Source organism: Oncorhynchus mykiss, chromosome 28, assembly GCF_013265735.2.
Source record: "Oncorhynchus mykiss isolate Arlee chromosome 28, USDA_OmykA_1.1, whole genome shotgun sequence".
Classification (NCBI taxonomy): domain Eukaryota; kingdom Metazoa; phylum Chordata; class Actinopteri; order Salmoniformes; family Salmonidae; genus Oncorhynchus; species Oncorhynchus mykiss.
Window position 1 is genome coordinate 40,878,060 of NC_048592.1, and position 26,634 is coordinate 40,904,693.

Sequence of the window (26,634 nt, forward strand, 5' to 3'; positions counted from 1 at the left end):
GCTGGCATAGATCAGATGTGGTGGGTGTCACTGAGAGAGAGAGAGCCTGGAGCAACAGAACAAAGACCCCAGTATTCCTGATTATCCTAGCATCTAGGAGACAACACCAGAGGACCCGAGGATGAACCCGACGTGGCTTATGGTGCCCCTTAATGTATTTGGGGTGGGGGTTGAATCAGCTGAGACATTTTGGTATCGGGTATATATGGAACAGCATGGTCTGTGAAGGGTAGGCTCTCGTGCCGACTTGTTTCGTTATTGCAATAATGAATGCATATTGAATAAGGATGATTGATTGACGTAATGGCCGTCTCTCTAATTTGAATAGAATATTCCACCACTAGTCTCCTATTCTTCTCAATGTGTTGCATGGCAGCAGTCAACGTTGGGTGGGCCTTGGGTCTTTCAGAGAGTACCGTGTCAACGTTGGGTGGGCCTTGGGTCTTTCAGAGAGTACCGTGTCAATGTTGGGTGGGCCTTGGGTCTTTCAGAGAGTACCTTGTCAACGTTGGGTGGGCCTTGGGTCTTTCAGAGAGTACCGTGTCAACGTTGGGTGGGCCTTGGGTCTTTCAGAGAGTACCGTGTCAACGTTGGGTGGGCCTTGGGTCTTTCAGAGAGTACCGTGTCAACGTTGGGTGGGCCTTGGGTCTTTCAGAGAGTACCTTGTCAACGTTGGGTGGGCCTTGGGTCTTTCAGAGAGTACCGTGTCAACGTTGGGTGGGCCTTGGGTCTTTCAGAGAGTACCGTGTCAACGTTGGGTGGGCCTTGGGTCTTTCAGAGAGTACCTTGTAACTTGTCAACGTTGGGTGGGCCTTGGGTCTTTCAGAGAGTACCTTGTAACTTGTCAACGTTGGGTGGGCCTTGGGTCTTTCAGAGAGTACCGTGTCAACGTTGGGTGGGCCTTGGGTCTTTCAGAGAGTACCTTGTAACTTGTCAACGTTGGGCCGTAAGGTGAATGGCTTTAGTCTAAAGTAGTGCACTGTATGTATAGTCGTGATGTGGGGGGAAATATTTGATATTTAAATATCACAATATTATTTTGTGAGAATACTACATTGGTTCTTTGACTCGAAGTATCAATTTAGGAGGGAAAAAAATGGTAGGTAGCGTCAGCTAGTGCTAGTCTGTACCTGCGCCAAAAGGCCTGCATTTTTCATGAGTCTTCTTGGGTATGACGCTACAAGCTTGGCACCCCTGTATTTGGGGAGTTTTTTCTCCCATTCTTCTCTGCAGATCCTCTCATGCGCTGTCAGGTTGGATGGGGAATGACTATGCAATATGTTCGGTATGGAATATCTCAGTATGGAATTTTATTACATAACGCATCGGCACCTAAGCATCACGCTAATATCTTGTTGTGAGGTACCTGGTCATTCCCAGCCCTACTATATAGCGTCCAGGGTTCCTATTGGTACACCTCTGGACAGGGTCCGATTTTCAGCTCAGCTTCCTGTTCTACTTCCCGTCACTTCTGGTTATTTTAACAACAACCAGGGTGTTTCTTCATCGGTGGTCCTCCTCCTGATATTTGTCTGTTTTCCTCGTTGCAGCGTTCTCAACAGCGATGGGAATGGGAGGAATGGGAGGTGGAGGAATGGGAGGTGGTGGACCACGATCGTCGTCAGAGGAGTTCAAGGTTCCTGACGGAATGGTTGGATTCAGTAAGTACCAACTCTTGCATGAGTTTTTATGCCCTACCCCTACCCATGCTCGATATGTTTTGGCCCCATACCTTGGCCCGATTTGCTTCTGCCAAATGTTAGGCCCGAAACCTGAAATACTGGAATTTCCTTCTATTAGCTGCTCTTCTCTGTCATTTGCTCCCTGCTCGGGTCTGAGTATCCATAGCAACGGTTCCGGTTGGGCCTGCTCTGCTCAATGACACGACTCGAGAGCGGTTGGCTCTTAGCTACTTTTCCTCAGTTTCCTCAGAACTCACGACAACTCGAGGGACACTTTTTTTTGTTGTTTTCTGTGAAATAATCTTGGTTTTATGTTTTGACCTACCTCTGCCCCCTAATGTAATTTAATATCAGGGGCCTGCTGGCTAGCGGAACTTTACCCCACACACACACACACACACACACACACTGTGCAGATGGACATTGGGGGGTTGATTGACAAATCTTCTCTGTCCCCAGTTATTGGAAGAGGAGGAGAACAGATATCCCGCATGCAACAGGAAGCGGGCTGTAAAATCCAGATCGCCCCCGGTAAGGTTTCCTCCAGACATACACTATTATAGGACATAAGATGATTATCCCGATTAGTGGGCACTTTTCTCCATATAACCTTGTCTTGTTTGTTGCAGAGTGTTTCCGGGTCATGAGACTCGTGACCCCTTTGTCATAATGGGTTAATTTAACTGTCCTCTTGATCTCTCTGTGTTGTAGACAGTGGAGGTATGCCTGATAGGTCGGTGACACTGACTGGATCCCCAGACTCCATATTGTACGTATAGTTCTCCCCGCCCCCTGTTCCCTCGCACCCTGTTCCCCCGCACCCCTGTTCCTCCCGCCCCCTTGTTCCCCCGCCTCCTGTTCTCTGTGGTGACATTACATTAGTTGATATTTCCACTGCCATAGTTGTGTCCCTCGTCAGACACCGTAGCTGACTGTCTTTGCCCCTGATGTTACCCGGCTGTGTCTTTTGTAGTCGGGCCCATAGTCCCACTGTCCATGCAGATGTCTTTGTCCCCAACCAGAGCTGCCAAGAGGCTGCTGACGGAGATCGTTGATAAGGGTCGTCCTTCTCCAGCTTTCCACCACAACGACGCCGGTGGCCCCGGTATGTCTGTCCAGGAGATGCTGGTCCCTGCCTCCAAGGCTGGCCTGGTCATCGGGAAGGGAGGAGAGACCATCAAACAGCTGCAGGAGAGGGCCGGGGTCAAGATGGTGATGATCCAGGAAGGGCCTCAGAACACAGGAGCGGACAAACCTCTACGCATCTCTGGGGAACCTTTTAAAGTCCAGGTTAGTGGTGCAGAGGGGGCTGGTGCAGAGGGGGCTGGTGCAAGTGGTGCAGAGGGGACTGGTGCTAGTGGTGCAGAGGGGACTGGTGCAGAGGGGACTGGTGCTAGTGGTGCAGAGGGGGCTGGTGCAAGTGGTGCAGTGGGGACTGGTGCAAGTGGTGCAGTGGGGACTGGTGCAAGTGGTGCAGTGGGGACTGGTGCAAGTGGTGCAGTGGGGACTGGTGCAAGTGGTGCAGAGGGGACTGGTGCAAGTGGTGCAGAGGGGACTGGTGCAAGTGGTGCAGAGGGGACTGGTGCTAGTGGTGCAGAGGGGACTGGTGCTAGTGGTGCAGAGGGGACTGGTGCTAGTGGTGCAGAGGGGACTGGTGCTAGTGGTGCAGAGGGGACTGGTGCTAGTGGTGCAGAGGGGGCTGGTGCTAGTGGTGCAGAGGGGGCTGGTGCAGAGGGGACTGGTGCTAGTGGTGCAGAGGGGACTGGTGCTAGTGGTGCAGAGGGGACTGGTGCTAGTGGTGCAGAGGGGGCTGGTGCAGAGGGGACTGGTGCTAGTGGTGCAGAGGGGACTGGTGCTAGTGGTGCAGAGGGGACTGGTGCTAGTGGTGCAGAGGGGACTGGTGCTAGTGGTGCAGAGGGGACTGGTGCTAGTGGTGCAGAGGGGACTGGTGCTAGTGGTGCAGAGGGGACTGGTGCTAGTGGTGCAGAGGGGACTGGTGCAGAGGGGACTGGTGCAGAGGGGACTGGTGCAGAGGGGACTGGTGCAGAGGGGACTGGTGCAAGTGGTGCAGAGGGGGCTGGTGCTAGTGGTGCAGAGGGGGCTGGTGCTAGTGGTGCAGAGGGGGCTGGTGCAGAGGGGACTGGTGCAAGTGGTGCAGAGGGGGCTGGTGCAGAGGGGGCTGGTGCTAGTGGTGCAGAGGGGGCTGGTGCTAGTGGTGCAGAGGGGGCTGGTGCAAGTGGTGCAGAGGGGACTGGTGCAAGTGGTGCAGAGGGGACTGGTGCAAGTGGTGCAGAGGGGGCTGGTGCTGGTGGTGCAGAGGGGACTGGTGCTAGTGGTGCAGAGGGGGCTGGTGCAGAGGGGGCTGGTGCAGAGGGGGCTGGTGCTAGTGGTGCAGAGGGGACTGGTGCTAGTGGTGCAGAGGGGGCTGGTGCTAGTGGTGCAGAGGGGACTGGTGCAAGTGGTGCAGAGGGGGCTGGTGCTGGTGGTGCAGAGGGGACTGGTGCTAGTGGTGCAGAGGGGACTGGTGCAGAGGGGACTGGTGCAGAGGGGACTGGTGCAGAGGGGACTGGTGCAGAGGGGACTGGTGCAGAGGGGACTGGTGCAAGTGGTGCAGAGGGGGCTGGTGCTAGTGGTGCAGAGGGGGCTGGTGCTAGTGGTGCAGAGGGGGCTGGTGCAGAGGGGACTGGTGCAAGTGGTGCAGAGGGGGCTGGTGCAGAGGGGGCTGGTGCTAGTGGTGCAGAGGGGGCTGGTGCTAGTGGTGCAGAGGGGACTGGTGCAAGTGGTGCAGAGGGGACTGGTGCAAGTGGTGCAGAGGGGACTGGTGCAAGTGGTGCAGAGGGGGCTGGTGCTGGTGGTGCAGAGGGGACTGGTGCTAGTGGTGCAGAGGGGGCTGGTGCAGAGGGGGCTGGTGCAGAGGGGGCTGGTGCTAGTGGTGCAGAGGGGACTGGTGCTAGTGGTGCAGAGGGGGCTGGTGCTAGTGGTGCAGAGGGGGCTGGTGCAGAGGGGACTGGTGCTAGTGGTGCAGAGGGGACTGGTGCAGAGGGGACTGGTGCTAGTGGTGCAGAGGGGACTGGTGCAAGTGGTGCAGAGGGGACTGGTGCAAGTGGTGCAGAGGGGACTGGTGCAAGTGGTGCAGAGGGGGCTGGTGCAAGTGGTGCAGAGGGGACTGGTGCTAGTGGTGCAGAGGGGACTGGTGCTAGTAGTGCAGAGGGGACTGGTGCAAGTGGTGCAGAGGGGACTGGTGCAAGTGGTGCAGAGGGGACTGGTGCAAGTGGTGCAGAGGGGACTGGTGCAAGTGGTGCAGAGGGGGCTGGTGCTAGTGGTGCAGAGGGGACTGGTGCAAGTGGTGCAGAGGGGACTGGTGCAAGTGGTGCAGAGGGGGCTGGTGCTAGTGGTGCAGAGGGGACTGGTGCAGAGGGGACTGGTGCTAGTGGTGCAGAGGGGACTGGTGCTAGTGGTGCAGAGGGGACTGGTGCAAGTGGTGCAGAGGGGACTGGTGCAAGTGGTGCAGAGGGGACTGGTGCAACTGGTGCAGAGGGGACTGGTGCAAGTGGTGCAGAGGGGACTGGTGCAAGTGGTGCAGAGGGGACTGGTGCTAGTGGTGCAGAGGGGACTGGTGCAAGTGGTGCAGAAGGGACTGGTGCAAGTGGTGCAGAGGGGGCTGGTGCTAGTGGTGCAGAGGGGACTGGTTTTTACACCAGCAGCTCAATTCTAATCTTTTCCCACTAATTAGGAGAAGGTGTGTTGGGCTGCCAGTGCTGTCCCCTGAACAAGGTACCCGTGTACTGTCATGCTGTGACTGGTCTCGTCTCTGGTCCTCAGCAAGCCAAGGACATGGTGATGGAGCTGATCAGAGAGCAGGGCTTCAGGGAGCAGAGAGGAGAGTATGGCTCCAGGATGGGAGGAGGAGGAGGAGGCGGCGGTGGAGGAGGAGGAGGAGAGGGCCTAGATGTAAGTGTACAGTAACTCCCACACTACACTTGTCTTCACTACCACATAATGGATTCAGTTGACTCTGCGACTCAACCAGCAGCACTGCAGATATTGAGCTTTGACTCTGCGACTCAACCAGCAGCACTGCAGATATTGAGCTTTGACTCTGCGACTCAACCAGCAGCACTGCAGATACTGAGCTTTGACTCTGCGACTCAACCTGATTGGACCTGCCGTCTGGGATGGGAGGAGACTATGTAACGGCTTTATTTTTAACGTTTATCTGAAGGCATTGGAGTTGACTTCTACCCAGGGCCCGGTTTCCCGACAGCGATGACAATGTTTTTATTTTCTAACGATGCCTCTTTCCGACAACGGCCGAAGATGTATCGTGTGTTTTCCCAGAACACCACACTGAGAGAAGGTTCACTAAGTGTGTCGTTGAGGCGTAGCGTTGATACTGATAGGATGGAAACAAAGGGAGCTCTCAGATCAGCTTTCTCCATTCAAATCTGACCTTTAACATTAGAATTATTTCACCAAACTGACAATGGATCAGCTCTTAAAGAGAGATTACCAGCTATGGCTGCAGGTAATGAGGCGGCTTTTTCTAATGCTGAGCCAATAAAAATGCACTAAATCCCTGATTTGGCACATCATTGTGTTCATGTTAGGATACACGTCATGAGACTAATTACAGACGGTAGCCGACAAGTAGCAAAATAGAACTCAACTGAATGGACATGAAATGCATTTCAATATGATTTGAAATAGGTATATACTTACTATACGTTAATATAGCTTACTGTGTATTTTATTGTAGTCCTCTCGTTGCGAAGACATTGGCTCCTTTGTTCTGCTGTTGCCACTGGTCACAGACAGGATCCCACGGTCCAGCTGTGTTTATCGGCCATCTGTTATGTAGAGAAGTGACAGGAGCTGCTGAAAGCATCTAACGAGGCACTTGGTGGTTCTACAGTGGTCTGATGCAGGAGTTGGATGACGAGTGGTTTTTTTAAGGGCGGCGTTGACCGCGGTTTTAAGGGCGGCGTTGACCGCGGTTTTAAGGGCGGGGTTGACCGCGGTTTTAAGGGCGGCGTTAACCGCGGTTTTAAGGGCGGCGTTAACCGCGGTTTTAAGGGCGGCGTTGACCGCGGTTTTAAGGGCGGTGTTAACCGCGGTTTTAAGGGCGGCGTTAACCGCGGTTTTAAGGGCGGCGTTAACCGCGGTTTTAAGGGCGGTGTTAACCGCGGTTTTAAGGGCGGTGTTGACCGCGGTTTTAAGGGCGGTGTTAACCGCGGTTTTAAGGGCGGTGTTGACCGCGGTTTTAAGGGCGGCGTTAACCGCGGTTTTAAGGGCGGCGTTAACTGCGGTTTTAAGGGCGGCGTTAACCGCGGTTTTAAGGGCGGCGTTGACCGCGGTTTTAAGGGCGGTGTTGACCGCGGTTTTAAGGGCGGCGTTGACCGCGGTTTTAAGGGCGGGGTTGACCGCGGTTTTAAGGGCGGTGTTGACCGCGGTTTTAAGGGCGGCGTTGACCGCGGTTTTAAGGGCGGTGTTAACCGCGGTTTTAAGTGCGGCGTTGACCGCGGTTTTAAGGGCGGCGTTGACCGCGGTTTTAAGGGTGGCGTTAACCGCGGTTTTAACCATGGTTTTGGTAAACTGCTTTAATGATGCTCCTACAAAGTTTGAACCAATTAACTTAGCCTTTAGATGCTTTTTGGGAAACTGGGCCTGCCTGTCCTCCCTCCTCAGGTTCCTGTCCCCAGGTTTGAGTTGATTTCTAACCTGGCCTGTGTCCTCCCTCCTCAGGATTGAGTTGACCTCTAACCGAGCCGTGTCCTCCCTCCCTTAGGTTCCTGTCCCCAGGTTTGAGTTGACCTCTGACCTGGCCTGTGTCCTCCCTCCTCAGGTTTGAGTTGACCTCTAACCTGACCTGTGTCCTCCCTCCTCAGGTTCCTGTCCCCAGGTTTGCGGTAGGAATCGTGATCGGGAGAAACGGAGAGATGATCAAGAAGATCCAGAGCGACACAGGAGTCAGGATCCAGTTCAAACCAGGTGAGACCTCACTGACTGACAGTCTGTGCTTGTAAAGTTGGTTCAGTCGCGGGTCTCCAACCCTGTTCCTGGAGATCTACTGTCCTGTATGTTCAGTCCAACCCTGTTCCTGGAGATCTACCGTCCTGTAGGTTTTACAGTCCAACCCTGTTCCTGGAGATCTACTGTCCTGTAGGTTTTCAGTCCAACCCTGTTCCTGGAGATCTACTGTCCTGTAGGTTTTACAGTCCAACCCTGTTCCTGGAGATCTACCGTCCTGTAGGTTTTACAGTCCAACCCTGTCCCTGGAGATCTACCGTCCTGTAGGTTTTACAGTCCAACCCTGTTCCTGGAGATCTACCGTCCTGTAGGTTCAGTCCAACCCTGTCCCTGGAGATCTACTGTCCTGTAGGTTCAGTCCAACCCTGTTCCTGGAGATCTACTGTCCTGTAGGTTTTCAGTCCAACCCTGTTCCTGGAGATCTACTGTCCTGTAGGTTCAGTCCAACCCTGTTCCTGGAGATCTACCGTCCTGTAGGTTCAGTCCAACCCTGTTCCTGGAGATCTACTGTCCTGTAGGTTTTCAGTCCAACCCTGTTCCTGGAGATCTACTGTCCTGTAGGTTTTCAGTCCAACCCTGTTCCTGGAGATCTACTGTCCTGTAGGTTTTACAGTCCAACCCTGTTCCTGGAGATCTACCGTCCTGTAGATTTTACAGTCCAACCCTCTTCCTGGAGATCTACCGTCCTGTAGATTTTACAGTCCAACCCTCTTCCTGGAGATCTACTGTCCTGTAGGTTTTACAGTCCAACGCAGCCTACTCAGCTGCACTGTGGGATCAGAATGCTACTTGGTATTGTTAGCTTGGCTTGGTATTTTGTCGTTAGTATTGACAACCACACTGTGAAAATAAGCACATTTCTGTGCAGTTTACAAGATTGTCAGTGTGTTGCCGTGCGACAACTCAATCTTTTTTTTGACCCTCACCAGTTTGCGTCCGTGTCCTTTGGCCTGACCTCTACCATGGTCAAACCACCTGGGTGTTATATTGTACTGGCAACCCATCACAAGTTCTGCTGCTTTCATGAAGACAAACCGGTGATTTAGTCGGACCCAGTTTCAATGTACAGTGAAGTGTCTCACTAGAGGGAGACTTTACTGACAGTGCAGCTCACCAGGAGAGAGAGCCTGTCCTTAGTCTGACAATGGAAAGCACCAGAAACTAAACTCTTTACGGCTGAGGGGGGGGGGGGCTGGTGCTGCTGAGGGAAATGCTGACATCTCTTAATCTCTTTTTTTCTCTCTTCTCTCCCTTCTTCCACTTCTCCAGATGACGGCACTACCCCGGAGAGGATAGCCCAGATCATAGGTCCTCCAGACCAGTCCCAGCATGCAGCAGAGATCATCACTGACCTTCTGAGGAGTGTCCAGCAGGGGGGGCCGGGTGGTCCTAACGGAGGGGGCAGGGGGAGAGGCAGGGGGGGTAACGGGGGGGGGAACTGGAACATGGGTCCTCCAGGAGGATTGCAGGAGTTCACCTTCACCGTCCCTACCATGAAGACTGGACTCATCATCGGCAAAGGTAGATTAACTTAGATTGAGCTAGAGACACCTATGGGCTTTATACCTTCTTCCTGTTATACCTTCTTCCTGTTATACCTTCTTCATGTTATACCTTCTTCCTGTTATACCTTCTTCCTGTTATACCATCTTCCTGTTTTACCTTCTTCCTGTTTTACCTTCTTCCTGTTTTACCTTCTTCCTGTTATACCTTCTTCCTGTTATACCTTCTTCCTGTTATACCTTCTTCCTGTTATACCTTCTTCCTGTTATACCTTCTTCCTGTTATACCTTCTTCCTGTTATACCTTCTTCCTGTTATACCTTCTTCCTGTTATACCTTCTTCCTGTTATACCTTCTTCCTGTTATACCTTCCTGTTATACCTTCCTGTTATACCTTCTTCCTGTTATACCTTCTTCCTGTTATACCTTCCTGTTATACCTTCCTGTTATACCTTCCTGTTTTACCTTCTTCCTGTTTTACCTTCCTGTTTTACCTTCCTGTTTTACCTTCCTGTTTTACCTTCCTGTTATACCTTCTTCCTGTTTTACCTTCTTCCTGTTTTACCTTCTTCCTGTTTTACCTTCCTGTTTTTAAAGGTTGGAAGACTTAACAAAACATATGATACTTTCATACACACACACACACACACACACACACACACACACACACACAGCTAAAGCACTGTACTACACAGGCCTCGTACCAGGGTTGTAGTCACTGAACTTAGTCCTTAACTGAAGTAGTACAACGCAGCCAAAAGCTGATGCAGCTGAGTCCGTTAGATGCTTGTGAGGACCGGCGATACACGTTTCATACTGAATTTGACCAACTTAGAGGAAAGATGGTTTGCTAGTTTAATTTCTTTTTCCACACGCCTGCTTCAGTGAGAATATTGTGACTAATATAGTTAATTGTGGGCAGCTGTGCCCCCTCCCAGCTCTCTCTGTAGTAGAGGGTCTACCTCCACAGCTGCCCCAGAGCAAAGCAGAGGGTTTCTGTCCCGCCACCCAAAGAACCAGTGGAGGGTTCGTTCCCCTTCTCACACCCATCCCATGTCTAGGTCTCGATCTCCTTCTGGAATGGGATTTTTCCCAGATTTAAAAAAAAAAAATGGAATCCTCCGTTCTTATAAATAATAGGAACTGAAACTACGTCCCCCTAGAAAACAGTCAGGTTTTTATTACGCTTCCATGTTGTCCTGATCATTTGTCTGTCGTAGGACCGTGTTTTATAGTAGAGTCCAAACCTCTTCCGTCCTCTGTCCCGCTCCAGGAGGAGAGACCATCAAGGGCATCAGTCAGCAGTCTGGGGCGCGTATTGAGCTCCAGAGAAATCCTCCCCCCAACTCCGACCCCAACATTAAGATGTTCACCGTCCGAGGATCTCATCAACAGATAGACTACGCACGGCAGCTGGTCGAGGAGAAGATCGGGGTGAGTGGTTTTCAGTGTCTGTAGTAGATATCCTACATATCAATGTGAAGCTCAGTCATCGGACGCTGGTGTAGAAGCCTAGTTTAACTAGTAGAAGTGGCTGGTCAGTGAGCAGTAAGCCTAGTTTAACTAGTAGAAGTGGCTGGTCAGTGAGCACTAAGCCTAGTTTAATTAGTAGAAGTGGCTGGTCAGTAAGCACTAAGCCTAGTTTAACTAGTAGAAGTGGCTGGGCAGTGAGCACTAAGCCTAGTTTAACTAGTAGAAGTGGCTGGGCAGTGAGCACTAAGCCTAGTTTAACTAGTAGAAGTGGCTGGTCAGTGAGCACTAAGCCTAGTTTAACTAGTAGAAGTGGCTGGTTGGTAAGCAGTGGGCACTAAGCCTCTAACTGTCTAGTTCTCGGGGTTCTAACTGGTATCTGTCTAGTTCGTTGACACGCCTGTCCTGTCCGCCTCTCCAGGGTCCAGTCAGTCCAATGGGTGGTCCTCACGGCCCACCAGGCCCCCACGGAGGTCCCTCTCCCCACGGGCCCCCCGGCCCACCTGGACCCCCTGCTCAGATGGGCCCCTACAACCCCGGCCCCTACAACCAGGGACCCCCTGGACCACAGTAAGAGCACTTCCATCGGTGGCTTGCCTTTCTCCCTCTACATATCTCAGTTGATCTGAAGTTCATTTGAGATAATTTGCACATGATTCATTAACGATAAAATCAGAGGGAAAGCAATATTTAAAAAATAAAAAAATAATAATCTAAACGAGTCTGACACAGGCTTTGTATGGTGTTGTAATGGTTCTCGTCTTCTTCTCTTAGTGGTCCTCCGGCTCCCTACCAGCCTCAGGGTTGGGGCAACGGCTTCCCCCATTGGCAGCAAGGACAACCAGACCCTGGTGAGATTGTATAGCCACCATCTGTTATGATGGTGCCGGTTTTGAGCAGTTCTGCTGTGCGAATACATGTACTGGTCAAAATAGATGTTAAACAGATGGTCCTTTTTGCCTAGAAAAGACAGTTGCTAGTGTGTGTCAGCCCTAAGCTCCTGTTGATTTGCCCCCTTTTCTGTGTTGCAAGACCTTGAGATAAAGCAGGTTTAACCCGTTTGTAGGTAAAGCAACCCGGGATGTATCTGTTTGTTTTGTTTGTAGGTAAAGCAACCCGGGATGTATCTCATGTTTGTTTTTGTTTGTAGGTAAAGCAACCCGGGATGTATCTCATGTTTGTTTTGTTTGTAGGTAAAGCAACCCGGGATGTATCTCATGTTTGTTTTGTTTGTAGGTAAAGCAACCCGGATGTATCTCATGTTTGTTTTGTTTGTAGGTAAAGCAACCCGGGATGTATCTCATGTTTGTTTTGTTTGTAGGTAAAGCAACCCGGGATGTATCTCATGTTTGTCTTGTTTGTAGGTAAAGCAACCCGGATGTATCTCATGTTTGTTTTGTTTGTAGGTAAAGCAACCCGGGATGTATCTCATGTTTGTTTTGTTTGTAGGTAAAGCAACCCGGATGTATCTCATGTTTGTTTTGTTTGTAGGTAAAGCAACCCGGGATGTATCTCATGTTTGTTTTGTTTGTAGGTAAAGCAACCCGGGATGTATCTCATGTTTGTTTTGTTTGTAGGTAAAGCAACCCGGGATGTATCTCATGTTTGTTTTGTTTGTAGGTAAAGCAACCCGGGATGTATCTCATGTTTGTTTTGTTTGTAGGTAAAGCAACCCGGGATGTATCTCATGTTTGTTTTGTTTGTAGGTAAAGCAACCCGGGAGGTATCTCATGTTTGTTTTGTTTGTAGGTAAAGCTGCAGCTGATGCCAACGCGGCGGCCTGGGCAGCGTATTACTCCCAGTACCAGCAGCAACCCCAGGCCCCCATGACGCCCACCGGCGGAGCCCCCGGCAACCCACAGGCCAATGGGCAAGGTAAGCTACCACCTCCTCCAATCTCAACCTCAGCCTGTGGTTTTCTGCTGGACTGTGTTCACTAGGAACCAAATGGGGAGGGACCAACCTCAATTTGTCTCCTTTTGAACCTCAGAGTGTCCGTGTCTCTCATCTGTCTGGCCTACGACTTACTAAAACGATATACTGTGTACGAATCATACTGTAATATTGAGTTGAAAGGTATGCTGGTAGCAACATATATCAACATACCACTCGTTCAATTAATTTGGACCTTTATTTGTCAGTCAGTTAAGTTAACAAATTCTTATTTTCAATTACGGCCTAGGAACAGTGGGGTTCTAACTGGTATCTCGGGGTTCTAACTGGTATCTCGGGGTTCTAACTGGGGCAGGGGGGCAGAACGACAGATTTGTACCTTGTCAGCTCTGGGGATTTGAACTTGGCAACCTTTCGGTTACTAGTCCAACGCTCTAACCACTAGGCTACCCTGCCGCCCCTACGCTCTAACCACTAGGCTACCCTGCCGCCCCTACGCTCTAACCACTAGGCTACCCTGCCGCCTCTACACTCTAACCACTAGGCTACCCTGCCGCCCCTACGCTCTAACCACTAGGCTACCCTGCCGCCCCTACGCTCTAGCCACTAGGCTACCCTGCCGCCCCATACCATACGTTCATACCGAGAAGGCGTCATCGAACACGCAATCGCACTTGTTCCCAGACAATTCATTCATTCATAATTTTTTTTTGTAGAGGTTGTCCCCTATTCAAATGTTGTCGCACACACGTGGGTGTTGGAAGTTAGTTGTCATCTGACTACGTAGCGCCCATCTTGACAGCATCAAACCGAGAGAGCTAGCCAGCGAGGCTAATCGAGACTACAGTTAATTATTACCTGTTGGCTCTTGGTGGTGTCGCCTGTCCTTCTCGTTTAACTTTTAGTTCTGTCATTTTAATGCCGTCTTCCATTGACTAGATATCTCCTAATAACTTGCCACACGTAGACTCTGTAACTGTAGCCTCGTGCCGGTTTGACGAGGCCCGAGAACAAGGCTCCCACGTACCACTCTCGTGTAAACGCAAGACCAGCAGCAGCGTACATGATAACATTTCTCTCTCTCTCGTCAAGGAAGTCCATCTGTTGTCCATCTGCATTGTGGAGTTGTATGTTTTATTTTTTTCCCTTGTCGCTTTAATGAAAAACCCGGTGAATTAAAACGATAAGTATTTAGCCAGTTGTCACCCGTAGCATTAACATAAATCAATGTTTTGCAGCTTGAGTTTGATCTTTCTAGCAGGACTAACCAGGGATCCGTGTCTACAGCCGCTGTGCTTTGAAAGTCGTCAGTCCGTTTTCCACCTGAATGTGGCGTGATGAGAGCCGTGACGATCAGCTATGGTTGTGGTCCACTCACTGTTATGTTTATAGCTGTTTAGACTGCTGTTTCGTCTACCCATCAGTCTTGCTTTCCACAGACAGGTCCGGGGTTATACTGGGAATGCAGAAGAGTTTTATTTCAAGAGGAGACAACCAGCCGTATGGATTCGTTAGGGCCCATACTGATTTCTGTGGGTCAATGAACCAGTGTTTTTGTTGTAATTTCAGGTCAGCAACCACAGGACTACACCAAGGCCTGGGAAGAGTACTATAAGAAACAAGGTGAGAAACGACAAAATATCAGTTGAAACTTATGTTTATAATCGTTTAGTAAGGCCAGCTGTCATTGGTCATGTTGTGGGCAGCTGTGCCCCCTCCCAGCTCTCTCTGTAGTAGAGGGTCTGCCTCCACAGCTGCCCCAGAGCAAATTCAGAGGGTTTCTGTCCCGCCACCCAAAGAACCAGTGGAGGGTTCGTTCCCCTTCTCACACTCGCAAGAAAATATAAACGTAACAATTAAAAAAATGATAGAGTTACAGTTCACGTAGGGAAAGCGTTAAATTAAAATCAATAAATGATTCACTAATCTATGGATTTCACATGACGGAGTTCAGATATGCCTCCGTTGGTCACAGATGCCTTAAAAAAATATATTTAAAATAAGGTAGGGACTCGTATCAGAAAATCAGTCAGTATCTGGTGTGACCACCTCATGCAGCGCGACACATCTCCTAGAGTTGATCAGGCCTGTGGAAATGTTGTCCCACTCCTCTTGTGGGAGTGTTGGATTCTCTGGCAACCTAGACATTTAAGTGACCTTTTATTGTCCCCAGCACAAGGTGCACCTGTGTAATGATTGTGCTGTTTATATTTATTTATTTATTTTACCCCTTTTTCTCCCCAATTTCGTGGTATCCAATTGTTGTCTCATTGCTACAACTTCCGTACGGGCTCGGGAGAGACGAAGGTTGAAAGTCATGCGTCCTCCGATACACAACCCAACCAGTCGCACTGCTTCTTAACACAGCGCGCATCCAACCCGGAAGCCAGCCGCACCAATGTGTCGGAGGAAACACTGTGCACCTGGCTACCTTGCGTGCACTGCGCCCGGCCCGCCACAGGAGTCGCTGGTGCTCAATGAGACAAGAATATCCGGCCAAACCCTCCCTAACCCGGACGACGGGCTAGGCGCGGCGCCCCACGGACCTCCCGGCTACGACAGAGCCTGGGCGCGAACCCAGAGTCTCTGGTGGCACTGCGATGCCCTAGACCACTGCGCCACCCGGGAGGCACCCTGATCATGCTGTTTAAGTCAGTTTGTGGATATGCCACATCTGTCAGGTGGATGGATTATCTGGGCAAAGGAGAAAAGTTAACTAACAGGGATATAAACAAATTTGAGAGAGATTCACTTTTTCTGCTTATGGATAATGTAGTTTTATTTATTAAACATGGGACCATTAAACATGGGACCAACACTTTACATGTTGCACGTTTTACACGTTTTTATAAATTTTATTGTTCAGTGTTTCACACACCTCTCCTCCAGTAGCGTGGTCCTCCAGTAGCGTGGTCCCACCAGTAGCGTGGTCCCACCAGTAGCGTGGTCCCACCAGTAGCGTGGTCCCACCAGTAGCGTGGTCCTCCAGTAGCGTGGTCCTCCAGTAGCGTGGTCCTCCAGTAGCGTGGTCCTCCAGTAGCGTGGTCCCACCAGTAGCGTGGTCCACCAGTAGCGTGGTCCCACCAGTAGCGTGGTCCTCCAGTAGCGTGGTCCCACCAGTAGCGTGGTCCTCCAGTAGCGTGGTCCCACCAGTAGCGTGGTCCTCCAGTAGCGTGGTCCTCCAGTAGCGTGGTCCACCAGTAGCGTGGTCCACCAGTAGCGTGGTCCACCAGTAGCGTGGTCCACCAGTAGCGTGGTCCACCAGTAGCGTGGTCCCACCAGTAGCGTGGTCCTCCAGTAGCGTGGTCCTCCAGTAGCGTGGTCCACCAGTAGCGTGGTCCTCCAGTAGCGTGGTCCTCTAGTAGCGTGGTCCCACCAGTAGCGTGGTCCCACCAGTAGCGTGGTCCACCAGTAGCGTGGTCCACCAGTAGCGTGGTCCACCAGTAGCGTGGTCCACCAGTAGCGTGGTCCCACCAGTAGCGTGGTCCTCCAGTGGCGTGGTCCTCCAGTGGCGTGGTCCACCAGTGGCGTGGTCCTCCAGTAGCGTGGTCCACCAGTAGCTTGGTCCTCCAGTAGCGTGGTCCACCAGTAGCGTGGTCCTCCAGTAGCGTGGTCCTCCAGTAGCGTGGTCCTCCAGTAGCGTGGTCCACCAGTAGCGTGGTCCACCAGTAGCGTGGTCCTCCAGTAGCGTGGTCCTCCAGTAGCGTGGTCCCACCAGTAGCGTGGTCCACCAGTAGCGTGGTCCACCAGTAGCGTGGTCCCACCGGTAGCGTGGTCCACCAGTAGCGTGGTCCACCAGTAGCGTGGTCCACCAGTAGCGTGGTCCACCAGTAGCGTGGTCCCACCAGTAGCGTGGTCCTCCAGTGGCGTGGTCCTCCAGTGGCGTGGTCCACCAGTGGCGTGGTCCTCCAGTAGCGTGGTCCACCAGTAGCTTGGTCCTCCAGTAGCGTGGTCCACCAGTAGCGTGGTCCTCCAGTAGCGTGGTCCTCCAGTAGCGTGGTCCTCCAGTAGCGTGGTCCACCAGTAGCGTGGTCCACCAGTAGCGTGGTCCTCCAGTAGCGTGGTCCTCCAGTAGCGTGGTCCCACCAGTAGCGTGGTCCACCAGTAGCGTGGTCCACCAGTAGCGTGGTCCCACCGGTAGCGTGGTCCCACCGGTAGCGTGGTCCCACCGGTAGCGTGGTCCCTGCAGTAGCCTTGGTTGCCTTGGGTACAGATTATAATCCCAAAGTTTTGACATTTGACTATTAGTCACTTCTTGTTGTTGCTGTTTTTAATCCTTATTGACGATGACCTTGTTGCTTAGGCAACATTAACCTTGTCATTTGTCCCCTTAAATCATATTGAAATTAGTGTTAATGCTGTTACCACCTCACCCAGGTCAAGCTGCCCCCCAGGCATCAGCAGCAGGCGGTCAGCCAGGCGGTCAGCCAGCAGGTCAGCCAGGCGGTCAGCCGGACTACAGTGCTGCCTGGGCAGAGTACTACCGTCAGCAGGCTGCTTACTACGGACAGGGAAGCCCACAGGCCATGGGAGCCCAGCCGCAAGCACCTCAGGTACACCACCAATAAGACCAATACCGTCCACCTGTACCCCCCCCTTGCCCTGGTTCCCTCCCCTCTCACCCCCCTCGTTCGACGTCTCAACTATCGGTTTCTGTTTTACTGTATTGTCCATTTTGTCCGAGCAATTTTTTTATGCATGTGCTGTGACTATGAACGCTGATTTCTCCTACTGTGTTTTATAAAGCGTCCATCTCTGTCTGTGACCCGCTTCCTTCTTCCTAGGTGTTCTAGGAAACAGGAGTCGTCGGTGTAGCCCAGAAGAAACTAATGCTACTCTTACCTCCTTTAAACAGGGTTAATATTATATATACATATACATATACACAGTCCAGTCAAATGTTTTGATGCACCTACTCATTCACACAGGGTTGTTTTAATTTAAAAAAACAATTTTAAACCATTTTCTACATTGTAGAATAATAGTGAAGACTTCAACTATGAAATAACACATTATGTAATCATTGTAGTAACCATAAAATATATTTGAGATTCTTTAAATTAGTCACCCATTGCCTTTTATGACAGCTTTGCACATTCTTGGCATTCTCTCAATCAGCTTCACCCGGAATGCTTTTCCAACAGTCTTGAAGAAGTTCCCACATATGCTGAGCATTTTTTGGGCTGCTTTTCCTTCACTCTGCGCTCCAGCTCATCCCAAACCATCTCAATTTGGGTTGAGGTCAGGTGATTATGGAGGCCTGGTCATCTGATGCAGCACTCCATCACTCTCCTCCTTGGTCAAATAGCCCTTACACAGCCTGGAGGTGTGTTGGGTCATTGTCCTGTTGAAAAACAAATGATAGTCCCACTAAGCGCAAACCAGATGGGATGGTGTATCACTGCAGAATGATGTGGTAGCCATGCTGGTTAAGTGTGCCTTGAATTCTAAATAAATTACAGACCGTGTCACCAGCAAAGCACCATCACACCACCTCCTCCATGCTTCACGGTGGGAACCACACATGCGGAGAATCTGTAAACGGCGGTTGGAACCAAAAATGTGGACTCATCAGATCAAAAGGACAGATTTCCACTGGTCTAATGTCCATTGCTCATCTTTCTTGGCCCAAGCAAGTTCGGTCTTCATATTGGTGTCCTTTAGTAGTGTTTTCTTTGCAGCAATTCCACCATGAAGGCCTGGTTCACGCAGTCTCCTCTGAACAGTTGATGTTGAGATGTGTCTGTTACTTGAACTCTGAAGCATTTATTTGGGCTGCAATTCCTGAGGTTGGTAACTCTAATGAACTTATCCTCTGCAGCAGAGGTAACTCTGGGTCTTCCTTTCCTGTGGTGGTCCTGATGAGAGCCAGTTTCATCATAGCGCTTGATGGTTTTTGCGACTGCACTTGAAATGGACTTAGTTTTCTTATTTGAGCTGTTTTTGCCATAATATGGACTTAGCCCTATTTGGTAAAAGACCATCTTCTGTATACCACCCCTAATTTGTCACAACACAACAAACGCATAAAGAAATTCCACAAATTAACTTTGAACAAGGCACACCTGTTAATTGAAATGCATTCCAGGTGACCTTATGAAGCTGGTTGAGAGAATGCCAGGAGTGTGCAACGCTGTAAAGGCAAAGGGTGGCTACTTTGAAGAATCTGAAATATAAACTATATTTTGATTTTAACACTTTAAAAAAAAATGTACTACATGATTCCATGTGTTTCATAGTTTTTATGTCTTCACTATTATTCTACAATGTAGAAAATAATAAAAAATAATGAGTAGGTGCGTCCTAACTTGTGACTGATACTGTCTATACAAATATGTGTGTGTATACATAGGTATCTGGAGAGAGAAGCTCTGTGTTCTGCTGTTAACATGGCCTGTATGTTCTATGTATTCTGCACAGGGCCAGTAATGTGAAGTGGACAAAAAGTTCATGCTACCTTGTCGAAAAAAAAACAAACAAAAAAAGCCCTTTTTTTGTTAAATGTGTTGGATGGTGCAGATGACGTCTTGATGAAGATCTTAATATCCCCCCCTCTTGGTTGGTTGGTTGGTTTTAAAAAAAAAAAAAAAAAAAAATGTTTCACAATAGATGTGATGACCACGAAGTCACTCCGGAGACACGACACAAACCACCGTCCTATATCTCTTTTTTGTTTGTTGATTTTCTTGTAAATTAACGGTTTTGTTTTTAGTGAGGTAATATGGTGATTTCTATTCTTCTGTCATGCTATGTGGTTAGCGCTCCTGTTATTATCTCTAGTCGTCTACCATGTGATATCAGCTCCATTTTTAAATAATATGCCTGTGTTTTGCAATAAACTAAAGTGAAACCTACTGTGTTGGTAAGTTGGGTCGGTAATAGATGTGACTAAATATGAACTCAACTTTAAAAAATCATGTACCTGTATTCTTTGTTTTGACCGTTATGGCACAATGGAAACTTGGGGGAAAAAAAACTTTTTTAAAAACTAAATGCAGGGCCCTCACTTCTCTCTCTACTCTCGCTCTCCTTTGACTGTCAAAATGATTTTTTCTGACTGCCTGAAAGTTGTTGTCCTGTCTCTCTCTCCAACGGTCTACACATCTCCTGGTAACAGTACGGTGGTTTATTTTAGATGTGAGTTCATTGTTCTGCCTGTCTTTGACTGGGGTCTGGTTTCGGTGTACCCCAAGGTTCTGTTCTAGGACCAATTTTGAAATATTACCCAGTCTCGACTCTTGTTTATATTATTAGTCTTTGTTTTTCTGCCTGTTCTGTATGACCAGGCAGATGTCTCCTTATCCCATAATACTGGTAGAGTTGGTGGCTTAATGTTCTGATCTACATGTCTCATTACCTGCAGTGGTTCTGGCATCTCTGTCAAACTCAACTGATGTAATCTGACTGTCTGCGGCCCAAATGTCTTACCCTATTCCAGTTATAGTGCACTGGGCTCCCTATGGCTCTGGTCTAAAGTAGTGCACTATATTGTGAATAGGGTGCCATTTGGGGAGGGGCTCAACCTGAACTAAGGTAACTAATAAGACTGCGTTTTACACATGCAGCCCATTTTGTCAGATTATCGTTTCGTCTCACCAACTGGTATTTTGACCAATTTTGGATCAGCATTGAATCAAGATCTGGTGTGATTGGTTCAAAGGCCAATTAGTGGACGAAATATTGGATTTGGGCTGCCTGTGTCAACACGGCCTTCGTGTGCTTTTACTGTTTATATAATGAGAGTTACTTCCTCCCTCACACTCAAGCTTAGACAAGCGGTAAGCAAAGCAAGTGTATATATTATTAAAAAAATTTAAACAATCCCAAAAATGTTCTAAAAGAAAAAATGTCTCACTGCAAAAATGTTGCATTAGTGTATTTCTGTTCTGCTCCCTCTGTCTTCCAGGACAGGTAACTGGTCTGTTCTGCTGCCTTTCAGACGTGCCCTGCATTCAAACTTTTGTTCTCTCCCCCACCCCTCCCTCTAAAATGTGTACATACATTTGCTGGCATTTTCTAAACTCTCTTTTTTGATACTATAAAAACATGCAGAAGACATATATAAATTGACTCTACCCAATGCATTGTTCTGTTTAGTCAACGTAAGAACGTGGGTTGTTTGTAGGGCCGAGGGTTTGGCTGGTCTGAGCGGTGCCAACAGTTGACCTCTTACTCTGTAAGTACAATACTGTGACTATATAACAAACCCCAGTGACTGAGCACTACTGCTGTGACTATATAACAGTGACTGAGCACTACTGCCGTGACTATATAACAGTGACTGAGCACTACTGCAGTGACTATATAACAAACCCAGTGACTGAGCACTACTGCCGTGACTATATAACAGTGACTGAGCACTGCTGCCGTGACTATATAACAGTGACTGAGCATTACTGCAGTGACTATATAACAGTGACTGAGCACTACTGCAGTGACTATATAACAAACCCAGTGACTGAGCACTACTGCCGTGACTATATAACAGTGACTGAGCACTACTGCTGTGACTATATAACAAACCCAGTGACTGAGCACTACTGCAGTGACTATATAACAAACCCCAGTGACTGAGCACTACTGCTGTGACTATATAACAAACCCAGTGACTGAGCACTACTGCCGTGACTATAACAGTGGCTGAGCACTACTGCCGTGACTATATAAGTGACTGAGCACTACTGCTGTGACTATATAACAACCCCTGTGACTGAGCACTACTGCTGTGACTATATAACAAACCCAGTGACTGAGCACTACTGCAGTGACTATATAACAACCCCAGTGACTGAGCACTACTGTTGTGACTATATAACAACCCCAGTGACTGAGCACTACTGCCTTGACTATAACAAACCCAGTGACTGAGCACTACTGCAGTGACTATATAACAAACCCAGTGACTGAGCACTACTGCAGTGACTATATAACAGTGACTGAGCACTACTGCTGTGACTATATAACAAACCCAGTGACTGAGCACTACTGCAGTGACTATATAACAAACCCAGTGACTGAGCACTACTGCAGTGACTATATAACAGTGACTGAGCACTACTGCAGTGACTATATAACAAACCCAGTGACTGAGCACTACTGCTGTGACTATATAACAGTGACTGAGCACTACTGCTGTGACTATATAACAAACCCAGTGACTGAGCACTACTGCTGTGACTATATAACAACCCCAGTGACTGAGCACTACTGCCGTGACTATATAACAGTGACTGAGCACTACTGCCGTGACTATATAACAGTGACTGAGCACAACTGCCGTGACTATATAACAGTGACTGAGCACTACTGCCGTGACTATATAACAGTGACTGAGCACTACTGCAGTGACTATATAACAAACCCAGTGACTGAGCACTACTGCTGTGACTATATAACAGTGACTGAGCACTACTGCTGTGACTATATAACAACCCCAGTGACTGAGCACTACTGCAGTGACTATATAACTGACTGAGCACTACTGCCGTGACTATGTAACAGTGACTGAGCACTACTGCCGTGACTATATAACAGTGACTGAGCACTACTGCAGTGACTATATAACAAACCCAGTGACTGAGCACTACTGCAGTGACTATAACAAACCCAGTGACTGAGCACTACTGCTGTGACTATATAACAACCCCAGTGACTGAGCACTACTGCAGTGACATAACAGTGACTGAGCACTACTGCAGTGACTATATAACAAACCCCAGTGACTGAGCACTACTGCAGTGACTATATAACAAACCCCAGTGACTGAGCACTACTGCAGTGACTATATAACAACCCCAGTGACTGAGCACTACTGCAGTGACTATATAACAACCCCAGTGACTGAGCACTACTGCTGTGACTATATAACAACCCCAGTGACTGAGCACTACTGCAGTGACTATATAACAAACCCCAGTGACTGAGCACTACTGCAGTGACTATATAACAGTGACTGAGCACTACTGCAGTGACTATATAACAGTGACTGAGCACTACTGCAGTGACTATATAACAACCCCAGTGACTGAGCACTACTGCAGTGACTATATAACAACCCCAGTTATTGTCTTGCTGTCGACGTATTTATTTATTTGACTGATTGCGAAACGTACAAAACTGTAGTGTTTTTGTCAAATCGCTAAATGTTTTCCTAAAGTACCGGGTAAGTATCAACTTCTGGTACAGAAAGTAAAGTACTTCCTGAACTAATCTTGCATTATTATTTTTTTTGGACTGTTTTGTTTCCCCCTGCAATAACTCCCATGATGCATTTAGAGTATATTGAATTATAGCTTGTGTTACAATCGGGACTCTACGTAGGAACCTGTTCTATCACAATACCAGTCAGACTGTTCTGTTTGAACTCTGAACTCTGAAGTGTAAGCATCGTTTCCTGTCAGATTTTAGTACATGTACTATCGACAGACTGCTTTGTGCATTCATCATGTAGGAATGTAATAATTTTTTTGGTTATATAAGAGGTTTTGCTTAGTCAGAATATAGAGATGGTAATTATTGATGCATTATTTGAAGAAGAGAGAGAGGGAAAAAAAAAGCGATTTAATGGCCCAAATGTAATTTTCTATTGGAAATGCATATTTTCTCTGAATTGTTCTCGTTTTTCCCCATTCAGTAGCATGTCGACGTTGTTTCAATGCTGCTTATTGATGTCTCCTATCATCAGCATGTGGGTTATTGGTTCAGTACAATGTTCTACAAGTGACGCAGATATTCCATTGATTTGATTGTTCTATCTCCGATGTGACCCGCTGTTCTGTTGATTATTCAGCACTAACTGAACTAAGGCTGGTTTTGAACTGAGTGAGTGCGTACAGTTGCAATGTCATCTGTGTGATGGTTGCAGTGTCACTGTCACCCCAGACCTTGACCCATAGGTTCTGCTGCTGGCAGTGAGTCACACAGGTAAGGAGAACGCCCGACCCTGTCACATTGATTTTTGTATACACCCAGATTTGCTCACCTGAACGTACCTGATGCAAGTATTTTAACTGCCCAGCATACCATGTTCAATCTAGCTATGCTGAGGATCTTAAGGGTAGGATTTGTAGTGATATCAACAGTCGTTTGTTTATTATATAAAGTTGTGATGGTAATGAATGACTTGCATGGAACATGTTGAGTTGTGTGGGTTTTGTTTGGGAGCAGCAACATTTTTTTCCCCCCTCTGAAGCGAATGCAACTTGTTTTATGATGGCTTGTCCCACCTCTGACTTATCTTTAGTACAATTTGACATTTCTTCCTATATGTTGCTTTAGTTCTAGTAATTCTCTGATTTAAAAAAAAATTAATAATAATAGTTGTTTCATTGAAGGTATGTTTCGTAGCATAGTCTCCCCCAAGGTAAGCCCTACTATAATGCGTTACTGTCCCGGTAAGTCCTGCAGCTTGCCTGAAGCATAGCTGGTCTACTTTAACATTTGGCCTGGGTACCTGTCTGTTTAGCTGTCGTTCCACTCGGTGCCACTCCTTGGTATGACCCTAGGGGTGGCTAGGAGTAGAATGTTAGCATAAAACGGGCCTCTTTTTAACGTGCCTATAATATAACAGACTGCTACTGTTGTCAGAAAGCCAGACTTGATGTGCATACAAGTACATGATGCTGTAATCTAATGATGCTCATGCTGTTAAACTGACTGATCATTGGTGTGATGCAAAGCTTTCATTATCTATAATATAATGCCCCACAATGCAATGATGCAGTGTTGTTTTTTAAAATATATATATATATAAACCCCCTGCTGCCTTGCCTGCCTCCCTCCCACCTCTCACTCAGATGCTGTTGGAAGACTGAGGTTCCACATTCTAGATCTGGTTCTTCATCTAGTATGTTCTAGATTCAGGAACAGGCCCCCCAGCCAGGCTGGGCTAGTTGTCCTGTAGAGGAGACTACTGAGAGAGGCGTCACACCTTTTTTGGGTCTGTCTGATGATCGAGGTGTAGGTGACCATTTGAGAGCGAGCTCCAAATAAGGTAAACTAAACTAAAACAAAGCAATGCAATGAAATGGGGGGGGATTCTGTGATTTGATAAATTGACCGTGATGCTGTTTGTTAGGGATGTCTTATCATCTTTGTACAGCTATCTCTTTATCTAAAACGTAGAAGTTTAAAAAAAAATGACATGCCATAGCATTTCTGATGACGTATCTTATCGCATTTATCTCATGATGATTCTCCGCCACTTCCTTCCTGCATCCCAAATGGCACCCTATTCCCTACGCGTGTCACTTCTGCCCTGGTCAGTAGTGCGTTTTTACGTAGGCAATAGGGTGCTATTCTCAATGCTGCCGTTGTCATGAGCTAGGGCGTGTTGCTTAGTTGTGCTGAACCACCAATGCTTTAGAGAGTTGGATGAGAAATAACCAGGAAGTGCTGTTGTGTTGTTTTTTTAACGTTCAAATGTCAGGCTCGTTCAAACCTTTTTGGCAGTAAATTGGAGAGTTTCCTTCTAGTTCTGTTTGTCCTCTTCATTCATTAGAACTCTTATGTCCTCTTGCTAGTCATTTTGCTCCTAGCATATTCTGCTAAGTTGCTGTGTACTAATACTTTGCTCAGAGATCAGCATCTCACGCGTACACAGTTTGGGGTCAGGGGGCACGTTTGGGTGGTGTGGAAGACTCAGAAGGGAGAAATATGGAGCATGCCCTTTATAAGGTAAACAAATGAAAGGTTTTAATGTTTTATAAAATGCAACTTTGTTTTTGTTTTTGACTGTTCTGGATCTTTGTTGCCCTGTCCAGTAATGGTAATAAAGACGGTGGTGTTTATCTGATCCCTTTGAGTCTTTCTCTACAATATACCTCCACTTAACAACTCTATAACCAGATACTCATGGACTGTCTTGACATGTTTTGCTTGCTTAGGCTGGGTGGGGGGGGTGGGGGGGTTTGTTTGAGGGAGTCAGGCTGGATTGGGGGGGGGGGGTTCACCTGGTTTAGAGGGAGGTATGTATAACAGTCAGATGGTGAGTCCCTTGGCACAAACACGTTGGAAGTGAGATGTTTCTCACCCCTCTCGTGGTCAGCTCCAACCCGGTGTCCCCCCCCCCCCCCCCCCAGTGTTCCAGGAAGACTCATCTTCTCAAACCTCTTTGGGCTCAGTCGACTTATCACTCACCTCCATAAAAATATTTTATTTTACATAACCCCAGTTATCTCATTTTTATGAGTGATACTGGAACATCCTGTGAACTCGTAAGAATTAAATCACAAACGTCTGTTGGAGAGTCAAGTTAATATTTACTCATCTTTCCTCTCGCGAGGATGGGATTTGAGGTGAGTCTCACCAATATCACTCCACAGAATGATAGCGTTGGCTAGGCTGTTGCGTTTTAAGGAGCGGTTGGACACCCCTGTCTGTCCTGAGAAGGATGTGACGAGCCCGGGGGACCAGGATGTGTTTCAGAGAGACGATATCAGTAGTTTGACATGGTTGCTATGGGGAAGGCGGTGTTGTGGTTAGGGCTGTTGTCATGACCACAGTAAAATTCCACGTGACAGTTGAGTCAAGGTAACCTCTGGTCATAACACTTTTTTCCCCCAATCGTCCAATTGCACGTCTTAATCTTTTCTTCGTATTAGCCAGTCTGAGATATGGCTTTTTCTTTGCAACTCTGCCTAGAAGGACAGCATCCCAGAGTCGCCTCTTCACTGTTGACGTTGAGACTGGTGTTTTGCGGGTACTATTTAATGAAGCTGCCAGTTGAGGACTGGTGAGGCATCTGTTTCTCAAACTAGACACACAATGTACTTGTCCTCTTGCTCAGTTGTGCACCGGGGGCCTCCCACTCCTCTTTCTATTCTGGTTAGGGCCAGTTTGCTCTGTTCTATGAAGGGAGTAGTACACAGCGTTGGAGATCTTCAGTTTCTTGGCAATTTCTCACATGGAATAGCCTTCATTTCTCAGAACAAGAACAACTGACGAGCCTGCAATCAAACCCACAAAATGCTGATGCTCCAGATACTAAACTAGTCCAGTTTTAATGCTAATTTAATCAGCACAACAGTTTTCAGCTGTGCTAACATAATTGAAAAAGTGTT

The 26,634-nt window shown here is 48.3% G+C and overlaps 1 protein-coding gene across 3 annotated transcripts in view; it reads left to right on the forward strand.

The window, feature by feature from the left end:
• Positions 1-25,362, forward strand: part of LOC110509156 (far upstream element-binding protein 1) — a 29,361-nt gene extending 3,999 nt beyond the window's left edge. For 2 of the 3 annotated variants that reach the window (XM_036966829.1, XM_036966832.1), the window contains exons 4-17: positions 1,551-1,661; positions 2,142-2,213; positions 2,394-2,451; positions 2,705-2,972; positions 5,505-5,633; positions 7,568-7,670; positions 8,979-9,230; positions 10,485-10,645; positions 11,103-11,251; positions 11,456-11,532; positions 12,431-12,556; positions 14,144-14,197; positions 16,952-17,127; positions 18,995-25,362. In XM_036966829.1, coding sequence (XP_036822724.1) covers positions 1,551-1,661; positions 2,142-2,213; positions 2,394-2,451; positions 2,705-2,972; positions 5,505-5,633; positions 7,568-7,670; positions 8,979-9,230; positions 10,485-10,645; positions 11,103-11,251; positions 11,456-11,532; positions 12,431-12,556; positions 14,144-14,197; positions 16,952-17,127; positions 18,995-19,003 — 1,745 coding nt within the window. In that variant the 3' untranslated portion in view covers positions 19,004-25,362. Of the gene's footprint in view, positions 1-1,550; positions 1,662-2,141; positions 2,214-2,393; positions 2,452-2,704; positions 2,973-5,504; positions 5,634-7,567; positions 7,671-8,978; positions 9,231-10,484; positions 10,646-11,102; positions 11,252-11,455; positions 11,533-12,430; positions 12,557-14,143; positions 14,198-16,951; positions 17,128-17,358; positions 17,735-18,994 lie in introns of those variants that run through there. The other variant, XM_036966831.1, reaches the window with a different exon arrangement.
• The last annotated feature ends 1,272 nt before the right edge of the window (positions 25,363-26,634 follow it).